Here is a 10,647-nt window from a genome sequence, read left to right as displayed (position 1 = left end):
GATAGTCAGGGCTATCAACCATAAACTATAAGATCCCTTTTACCATAGTTTCTCTGAGAAAACAGAAAAAATAACCTATCCCATAATCTATTACCCAGTGTTACCTGCATTTTAATGTCTTCCCCCCCCCCCCAAGTGTTATTTACATAGTTAAAATCTTACAGAATGTGCAATGTTGTCTTCTGGTTTTTAGTTTACTATGTCATCATAAGCTTTTATTTCTCTTTATCATAAAAAAAAAGTTCTTGGCACCGAACCTGGTTTGGCTCAATGGATAGAGCATCGGTCTGCAGTCTGCAAGGTCCCAGGTTAGATTCCGGTCAAGGGCATGTACATTGGTTGTGGGCACATCCCCGGTGGGAGGTGTGCAGGAGGCGGCCGATCGATGTTTTTCTCATATTGATGTTTCTAACTCTCTATCCCTCTCACTCTTCCTCTCTGTAAAAAAAATCAATTAAAAAATATAAAATTTCATAGCAAACTTAATGTTAAAGGCTGTAACCCTCTATTGTTGGACATTAAAGCAGTTTCACATATCCCTTTCGTTATTAAAAATAAAGCCACCATACATGTCTTTGCTTGTATTCCTTCTAAAATAAATGTCAAATTTAAAATACAGAAAGGTACACAGAAAGTTTTAAAAATCACCCCAAATCCCATCACTTAACAAAGTCAGTGTTTAGAAAGGTGCTGTGGATGGAGCTTTGCTGGTCTCACAATGTTTGCCATTTTCAATTTTCAGAGTCTGGTGACTGCATCTATGCCAGAGGTTCCCAAACTTGTTTATGCCGTAGACCCCTTGCCATGTTTTTCGGTTTTGGGTAGACCCCCTACTTACCTGATATTGATTTTTTTGTAAATTTCTAACGGTAGTGAAGTTTAGTGTTAAAATTTAATAAAAAATAATGTACTTTTCTCCGGCATTCTCAAACAAAATAACACTGATTCACTATAATTTGTATGATAAACTACCAGTTTATATATTTTAAAATATTTTCTCAGCACTTTCCTATTCAAGATTCAGGAAACGAATGAACGTATTTTTCTCACATTCATATTTATAGAGTGACGGATTGAACAAGTCGGTGCAAGTTCGCGAAGCTTTGAGACAAAAATTGGCAAGAATGTTTACTGCGCGTATGCTTGTAACAAGATGATACTGGTATATCATTCTGTGCAGGTTTTTATCCTACAACTTACACAATTTTATAAACATATATAATAAATTTTTTACTTCATAGGTACTTTTATAAATAATTTATATGTTTTTATATTATAAGATAATATGATGTACGATAAGTAAATAGGTACTATCAGTGTATGTTGAGATCCACTATCGTGGACCCCCATTTTCATTTCATGGACCCCCAAATTTTTTTTCCGCTGACGTAGACCCCTTGCAGGTTGTCATAGACCCCTGGGGGTCGGTATAGACCACTTTGGGAATCACTGATCTATGCTGTTTGTAAGTCCCTGCTTATATAAATTTTTGGCACTCAGCCTCCTGGACAAAAATAAAACTGGATTGGTGGGTATATTTTGGAAGTGAGCCAGAATTGGTGAGCTGGAAGAGTCCTTATATTGCAGAATGCTGGAGATGGCCTTCAGCATCCTCTTCACACAGTAACTTGGGAAAATACTTGAATTTAATGGCCATCATATTTCAATATGAAAAGGGGACTTATCTTCAGAAAATTATTGAAAGAATGGTTAACCCTTTTATCTCTGGACATTGGATTTGATAAATTTCCAGCTGCTGTTCTTTATTTTTTGTTATTGGACCAATGTTCTATATAAATAATTAGGATGTGACCATTTAATATTCAGAGTTTGTAACAATCAACCTCAGTAATGTCACTACAATATTACATTCTGCAAATGTCATTCTGTTGTGTCAGATACCAGTTTTTTAAAAAAATATATATTTTATTGATTATTTTTACAGAGAAGAAGAGATAGAGATAGAGAGCTAGAAATATCAACGAGAGAAAATCATCCATCAGCTGCCTCCTGCACACCCCCCGCTGGGGATGTTCCTGCAACCAAGGTACATACTCTTGACCGGAATTGAACCTGGGACCCCTCAGTCCACAGGCCGACGCTCTATCCACTGAGCCAAACCAGTTTCAGCAGACACCAGTTTTTTTTTGTTTGTTTTTTTTAAATATATTTTATTGATTTTTTTTAACAGAGAGGAAGGGAGAGAGATAGAGAGCTAGAAACGTCGATGAGTGAGAAATATCGACCAGCTGCCTCTTGCACACCCCCTACCGGGGATGTGCCCGAAACCAACGTACATGCCCTTGACCGGAATCGAACCTGGGACCTTTCAGTCCGCAGACCGACGCTCTACCACTGAGCCAAACCGGTTTTGGCAGCAGACACCAGTTTTTAAAAATATATATTTTATTGATTTTTTTTTTACAGAGAGGAAAATAGAAGGATAGAGAGTTAGAAACATTGACGAGAGAGAATCATTGATCAGCTGCCTCCTGCACACCCCCTGCTGGGGATGTGCCCGCAACCAAGGCACATGCCCCTGACAGAATCGAACCTGGGATCTTTCAATCTGCAGGCCGAGCTCTATCCACTGAGCCAAACCGGTTTTTGCCAGATACCAGTTTTTAGTTAGGTATCTCTAAGGCACATAGAAAACAAATTTGGTAAATTACTCAAGTTTTTTTCACTGTGATTTGGAAATGCTATTTTTATAAAATGAGTCCTTAAAAAAAAGTTTTCACACTGTAGTTACCATTCCTCTATGCTGAATGATTTACCTTAATTTTAGGTTATTCCTTTAGTAGAATGAATAGGTCAAAAGATTTATCCTCATTTCAAGAAACGCCAAATTCCACTGCCCTGAAATCTCTAATGATACCTTACTTCTTTTGGACCGATTTTAAACTTCCAGGGCCATCAAGTGTCAGGAATGACCACAGCAGGAATATGTTTCCTTTTAAAAACAATGTTATTTAAGTTTGTAAAGGTGTGAAGTATCGATTTCGCAGAATCAGGAAAATGAAGCAACTTTAAGCTTGAGGAAGGCTCTCTTCTCACGTGACGCCTCCACTTTTCCTTTAAATGTCTGCTCACGTGATAACAAATATGCGCGCGCGCACACGCAGGAAATTCACGCAGTCGGGGTTATTCCTCCCCCACCTTCCCAACCCTAGGGTTTCTGCTGTTCACTCCATGAAACCATAACTCTTCTGGAGACTTCCTCTTCCTTATCCCCTTCCTGGTGTCACCTATTTCCACTCCTTTCCTTTCTGTGAGTCACCGGTCCTAGAGCTCCATATAACCTACAGAATCCAACTTGCCGGAGGAAGGGGGACGAAAACTACAACTCCCAGGGGGCGTCGCGGCGCGCAGTGTAGGTCGGGGGCTGAGGTCCCGCGGTCTTTTCACCGCGTGCCTCCGGGAGCAAGCGCACTACAGGTTCCGTGGCGCCTCGCGCGCGAGTGGGACGGACTGGGGCGGGGTGGGGCGGGACCGGGGCGGGAGCGGGAGCCCAGGGCTGGCTGGCGGGCCGGCGGAGGCAGGGGTGGGGGGGAGAGCGGAGGCGATGGAGGGGAGGAGTGGAGGAATGGGGGAGGGAAAGGGCTGGGAGGCGGGAGGCGGGGCCGAGCGGGAGCTGGAGCTGAAGCCGAAGCCTGAGCCGGCGGTTGCAGGGGAGGCGGTGATGTCGGTGCAGGTTGTGTCCGCAGCGGCCGCCGCCAAAGTGCCCGAGGTGGACCTGAAGGACCTGAGCCCCTCCGAGGCGGAGCCGCAACTGGGACTGAGCGCGGCGGCCGTGAGCGCCATGGCCCCCCCGGCGGGCGGCGGCGACCCCGAGGCCCCAGCTCCCGCGGCGGAGCGGCCCCCGGCCCCCGGCCCGGGCTCGGGGCCAGCCGCTGCTCTTAGCCCCGCCGCCGGGAAAGTGCCCCAGGCGTCAGCCATGAAGCGGAGCGACCCTCATCACCAGCACCAGCGGCACCGCGACGGCGGCGAGGCCCTGCTCAGCCCCGACGGCACCGTTACCGAGGCGCCGCGCACAGTCAAGAAGGTATTGGGGCCGGGCGGCCTCTCGTGCAGAGGGAGGGAGGGAGGGGGACCGCACGCAGATCCTGTCGGCACCGCGGCACCATCCTCCACGCCCTCCCTTCCGATCACAAGAGCAGAGAGACCCTTTCCCCCCCTTAAACCCACTCTCAGGGATGCCCTCCACCGGCCCCGGTGCTGGGGAGCGAAGACTCCAGCCGGCACGGTCGTACTTCACTAGGAATAACATGGAGGGAGCGCTTTCCACTCCTACTTGGAATGGGCGAGGAGAAGAGGCACCTAAGAGTGCCCCTCCCTGCACCCCCAACGTACTTCCAGGTTATTTTTCAGCTTCTCCGGGGAGAAGCCCCCGATGGTGCACAAAAACCCTTCCCTCTTATGAGAGATCGCCCAGCCACAGGGGTGGGAAGATCTTTTCTGATTGAAGGCAGGAGTAAGCAGTAGTTACCTAGCATCGACATCCTCGGTGGTCTGGTTTCTGTACAGATGAGTACTTTGTGCCTTTCTGTGGTCAGCAGCTTCCACCGAGCAGGGCTGATGCTGTGCCCTCCACTCTAGACATGCCATAGCCGTGCGTCTTCTCTGAATGTGGACGTGTCATGGAGAGGTTGTCTTCCACTCTTTTCAGAGGTTTGTTCTCCGTTCCGTAGTAGCTGGCCACCAGGATTATTAGACTGTGTGTAGAGAGCATGATGCTTTATTGATTCATTTCATTGTGACCTGAATGTGTTAGGAAGAAATGCTTCTACTTTTGGGAAAAGCTATCGTGGTGGGGCTTTGTGTCTCAGCTGCCAGCTTCTTTCGGATGTAGTTTGGAAGACAGGAGCCTTGGAGCAGCGGGGAGTAAGTGTGCCTCCATGTAGCACACTCCCTATGATCCTTACAATGCTCCTCTCATAAGGCTAACTCGGCACAGAAAAAAGGGGCGCACATTGGAAAAGACAGAGACGGGGATCATGTACAAAAGGACTATGGCTCTAATTTCCTAGATACGTACAATATGGAAACAATGATTTATGTGTGTGTTTTTATTGTTGGAAACGATTTTTAATTCTTTATCAGAACAGCATGCAAGTGTTGTGAAATCGGCATTGGTTTCACTGTAAGGACGCTGTGGAATTGGAACCGGCTTAATTTTAGTTGTAATAATAACCTCATAATTAAGTTATAAAGCAGATAATCCTTTCATTCTACGCACCCTGATACTGGCGATTAACAAGTGATGTCAGAGGCAAGCCTGAAGGAATTTGTTTAGTGATGCTTTAGGACTGTTTCCTTGTCGTTTGCAGTATGAAACTCCTCCGCAGCCGTCTTTACTGCCTATATATGAGTCTGGAAATCTAGAACATGTTTCTGAGTAGTTTAGTTGCTTTATAACTTCAGACAAAATTTTCCTGCGATTAAGGGTGTTTTGTTTTGTTTTTTAAATGTATAATTTGATTAGATCTCTTGAGGGTAAGAGTATTCAACAAACTGTTTTTGGAATGGGATTTTACTGTCAAGAAGACCTGGTTTGAATCCTGGTTACACACACACACACACACACACACACACCCAGAACGAGCTATTTTCAAATTCTCTAAATCTTAGTTTCCTCTTCTATAAGGATACGGTTATGATTGAGGATTAGAAGCATTAATAGAGGGCTTTAGCATTGAACTTGGTACTTATAGTAGTGTCTTAAGAAATAATAGCTATTGTTATTAAGAATTTATTTTATTTCTCTTTCCATTATAGCTTAAGTGCATGCCCTTAGGACCACCTCCGAATTATACCAAATTCTATATATTCTATAAAAATAAGTTTAAAAATCACAGGCCAGCATATCGGTCTTTTTTTTCTTAATTTGAGGTGTGCTTCTTGACCATTTTTTCCTTGTTGCCAAACCACCTTCTTCCTGTTTTTCCAGTATAGAAATGTAGGCTCCATAATTCTAGATTTGCTCAGCACCTCAAGGCTATGGAAGGCAGGACCTAGCTTTCTGTACAGCGTTGTGGCTCAGTTGGTTGGGAATCATCCTGTACACTGAAGGGTTGCTGGTTTGATTCCCGATTGGAAGCTGATCCATGCTTTGCTTCCACATAGATGTTTCTCTCTTTCCTTTTCCCTTCCTCTCTCTCTAAAAATTAATACAAATACTTAGAAAAATTCTCGGCTGGATGTTAAGCAGGTATAACTCTGGGCAAGGATGCAACTGTCTGACATAGCTGAAGGCTAATTTTGGGGGACAGAATCTTTAACTTTCTTGATATTGAATTGGTTAAATTATAAGTGCATGGGACTGCCCTGCTTTCCTCATGATGAAAGTCACCTCACCAAGGTACTACAGTGTGACATTCTGATATGTTGAGCCTTTCTTGATTCTTAGATTGTTTACTTAACCATTCTGACCTTGACTCCTGCTTTTATAGAGTGTAGGGAGAGACTGGGGTACTTGTGGATTGAAATAGCTGCCTTTGGCTGTTGCTTCAGTTTTGTAACTGTCACATATAAGTTTATTTATCTTAATTGACATTTCCATTGATGGTATCCCTTACTCCATTCATGTATCTGTCACCATTTTTCTTAGTTCTGTTACTCAATTCAGCCATACAAGGGAAATACACTTTTTCACAGGAGTGGGAATTCCCAAGTGTGGTAGTTAATAAGAATGAACATATGGTGTGTAGGTTACTTAGTCGCATCTTATCTTTGGCACAAGTTACATCGTGTAATTTGTAATACTCTGAGGACCAGATCTTATCATTGTGGCTCTGACATATTTGTATATAATGTTTTTCTTCATAAGCTCACACCAAGTGAATCCAACAAACCAAAAATCTTTATAAGAAGTGATTGGTGAAATGGAAAGAGTAGTTCTACCGTGAGTGGAGTGGTAGAGTTGAGAGGATTTCTTCCCTATGTTCTTAAAAATTGAGTTATAGGAGTGTCACAGTACTGAAAACAAGGCAGAAGAGGCTGTATTTCAGAAACGTTAAAACTTTATGACAGTAAGACTGTGAGCCAAGAACTGTAACTAGTTTGTGCTTACATCAGTATTGGTAATGACTATGTTCAAGCCGATTATTATTATTTTTTTTGGCAAGGTATCCACCTTGCACTGGCTTTGTTGCTGTCAGCAGAGGATGAGTTGAGCCATGTTAGCACTTTCTTGCCTGAATTCTTTAAGCTCTTGATTTGGTTAATTATGGATTACTAAAATAGAATCTTTAGGATCTAGGCATGGGAATGTGGGAGCAGTGTGACTCTTCTTGCCAGTCAGGAAAGTACAGCCTTGCAAAATGTTCAGTAAGGCAATTGGCATATTGACCCTAATAATAGTTATCATTAATTGGCCTTTTATATGCCAAGAATTGTTATAGGTGTTTTTTCTAATCCTGACAACACATTAAGATATAGGTGGCATTATCTCCATTTTACAAATAAGGAAATGAGGTCCAGAGAGATAAAGTGCCTTGCCCAAGGTTATATTGTCTAGAAAGTGGCAGAGGTAAGACTTAAATCTTGTCTTAAGCCTTTTTCTGTTTCTAAAGCCCCTCTTCTTTCCATTATGTCACACTAATTCTTTCTTTTTTGAGGACATGCTCATTGATTTCAGAGAGATAGAGAGAGGGGGTGGGTGGGAGGAGGGAGAGAAACATGGATGTGAGAGAAACATCCATCACTTGCTGAACCAGCAATCCAGGTCTGTGCCCTGGCCAGGGATGGAACCCACAACTTTTCTGTGTATGGGACAATGCTCCAACCAACTGAGCCACACTGGCTAGGGCCTTTCTAACTTGTTAGATGCTTGGATCTGGTCTTCTCCCAGAAGTCTTGGAGAATACTCTTGAATTCCAAGGTATGTGTGTCTGGTTTAAGGCTTAGGTTATCCCAAAACCAAGTAAGAATCTGAGTCAGAGCTTTAGGAAGAAGAATGAGAAAAAATTGTACAAATGTAGGACTGTGAAGAATTATAAAATTAGGAGAGAGGAAGAAGAGCATCTTATAGAAAAACCATTTAAAGATAAATGGTGCATTTTCATGTTAGTAATTTACTAGTAACCTGAAATTTTATTCTTATTTTAAAAATTATAAATAGATATGGAATACCTAAGGAGTATGCTTCCTCTTCCTGTCTAGCTAACAGTTTTTCCCTGTTCTTTAAGTCCTACCACCTTAGGACTTAGAATCATTCTCTACTTAAACATTTTACAGGTTAGGCTGAAACTGGTTTGGCTCAGTGGATAGAGCGTCAGCCTGCCGACTGAAAGGTCCCAGGTTCTATTCCGGTCAAGGGCATGTACCTTGGTTGCAGGCACATCCCCAGTAAGAGGTGTGCAGGAGACACCTGATCAATGTTTTTAACTCTATTTCTCTCCCTTCCTCTCTATAAGAAATCAATAAAATATATTTAAACAAAACAAAACAAAACAAAAATAACATTTTACAGGTTAGAATGGGAAGCTTATATTATACATTCTTGCTGTGTGCCAGGTATTGTATTAGAGCTTTCATATACTATTTTATTTACTCCTTTTATGAGCTCTCAGCCCTAGCCAGTTGCTTGTTCAGTGGTTAGAGCACTGACCCAAAGGCTGAAGGGTCTCAGGTTTGATTCCAGTCAAGGGCTCCTGCCTCAGTTGCAGGATTGATCCCTGGGTCCCATGGGGAAAGCAGCCAATTGATGTGTCTTACATTGATGTTTCTTCCTCTCTCTCCTCCTCTATAAAAATCAATGGGAAAAATATCCTCGGATGAGTATTAAGAAAAAAAGAGCTCTCAGAGAGCGGTAGTGTTATCCTTATTTTATTGAGGGTTGAAGAGATTAAGGAATTTGTCTCAAGATTACACGTTTAGTAATATGATGGAGCTGACAGAACTCTAATCTGTTTGACTTCAAACTCAGTTGCTTTTCAGTTGAAATATTTCTCTGTTCAAATCTCAGATTGAATCTTAATCTGTGTATTTTTTGTGGATGTTTTTAATTTATTGAGCTTATTTAGTGGTCTTACCATATATTTATGTGAACATTTATGAAACTTCTGAGAAAGCAGCCCTTTTTTTGTATTATAATTTGTGAATTATATTGGGAAAGATTGAACATTAAGAGCTGGTTTAGGTTGTTCAGAGCTGAAGTTGCAGTTGTATATTTGATGTCCTGAGGAAAAACTTAGTTTTCTAATATCCAGTTAATTCAAGAAATATATTGTTCATGAAAAAAGGAGAGTAGGAAAGAAAAAAAAGGTTTGTTGAAATCTTTATTTAGACTCTTGTCAAGTGGATGAGAGAACAATCTGGCAGTTGCCCAGGTTTACTGTCCTGCTATTGTGTTCAGGTGGTATGCACAATCCGGAGCTGAATTCTGTTTACCCAATAAGAGGTTCAGTAAGCTTGATCAGGTTTCTATGGAATTTGTAGGAGCTTTTTATAGTCTGAATGACCTATGACCTGAGATTTGGTGAGGGCTAAGTGAGCAGAGGAGAAAGTGGTGGAGTGAAATTCCTTCTGTAACAGGTCCCCTCTTCCCCAGCTCTATTCTGCAACAATTCAGTTAACCATTTTCTTTCTTGGGCTCTGCATTAATAGCTGGTAATTTCCTGTTCTCTTTTTCAAGTGTAAATATATTTGTTCGGGGCACTTAGTTCTTAGCTCAGGAAGGGTACAGAAGTTTTAGAGCTGCTAGTGGAATTTCTCTGACTATAAATCAGGCTTTTTCTTAAAGCCTTTCTGAAAACTGCAGAACTATCATTGAAAATTAGGTAACCTGAGACTAAAACTGGTTTCACTTCCCTACAAACTTACCTCCTGTAGTGTTCCAATGGTGAACCCTTTTGATCTTTCTAAAAGATTAGATACTGTTGACTGCATTTTCTTGGAAACTCTTCTCTTGGCTTCAGTTATAATTCTTCACTTATGGCTACCATTTACTGAATATTTAGTCTCTGCCAAATATCTGTCTTTCCTTCTCATCTCATTTAATCAGGACAGTTTTATCAGATGAATATTATTATTTTACAGACTAGAAATTTGGCCTCAAAGAGAGTAATTGCCCAAGGCTTTGCCAGTCTGTGATGCCTTTGGGATTAGTGAGAGACAACACCACCCATAGCAACAGTGGGAGGCTACTTCCCTGACCAAAGTCCCACGTGAAATCTGCTTTAGCACTGCACCTAGGCTGCTGCTCAGATCACTCTGTGCAACTATTTATTTATTTATTTATTACAGGTGCCTCCCATTCTCCCCTCCTTCCCCCCTTTACTCCCCTCTACTCAGCTCTCTGTGAAACCTTTTGGATCTCGAGATCTACAACTTGTTCCTCCATTATTAGCAAATTCCCATATAGCATCAGCCTCTAGCAGCATGACCCAGTTACAGGGTCAACAGTGGAATGCTACTAGTGTGTCACCTGGTATCCAGAACTATAATGGTACAGCCTAAGCTGTAGCGTCTCCTGCTTGGCATTAGCAAACACAACTTTCCCAAACCCATTTTTGTATATGGTTTTGGGTGGTGTTTTCAGTTGTGTAGCCCTGAAGCAGGTTCTTCACTCTGAAAGCTACTTCATAGTCTGAAAATTCTTTTTCTGTTTAATTCAGCCATAGTTGCCTTCTGCTGTTTATGGAA

The 10,647-nt window shown here is 42.2% G+C and overlaps 1 protein-coding gene across 3 annotated transcripts in view; it reads left to right on the top strand.

Annotated features, from left to right (window-relative positions):
• The first annotated feature begins 3,612 nt into the window (after nt 1-3,612).
• AHCYL2 (adenosylhomocysteinase like 2) overlaps nt 3,613-10,647 on the top strand; it is a 140,126-nt gene continuing 133,091 nt past the window's right edge. For all 3 annotated transcript variants that reach the window (XR_014796214.1, XM_084897641.1, XM_084897640.1), the window contains exon 1: nt 3,613-4,045. Coding sequence is in view for 2 of the 3 variants with exons in the window: in XM_084897641.1 (XP_084753767.1) it covers nt 3,683-4,045 (363 nt within the window). In the remaining variant the exon portion in view is untranslated. The remainder of the gene's footprint in view (nt 4,046-10,647) is intronic.

Source organism: Pipistrellus hanaki (genome assembly GCF_964339955.1).
Source record: "Pipistrellus hanaki genome assembly, chromosome: 10".
Taxonomy (NCBI): domain Eukaryota; kingdom Metazoa; phylum Chordata; class Mammalia; order Chiroptera; family Vespertilionidae; genus Pipistrellus; species Pipistrellus hanaki.
This window is presented reverse-complemented; position numbering and strand designations above follow the sequence as displayed.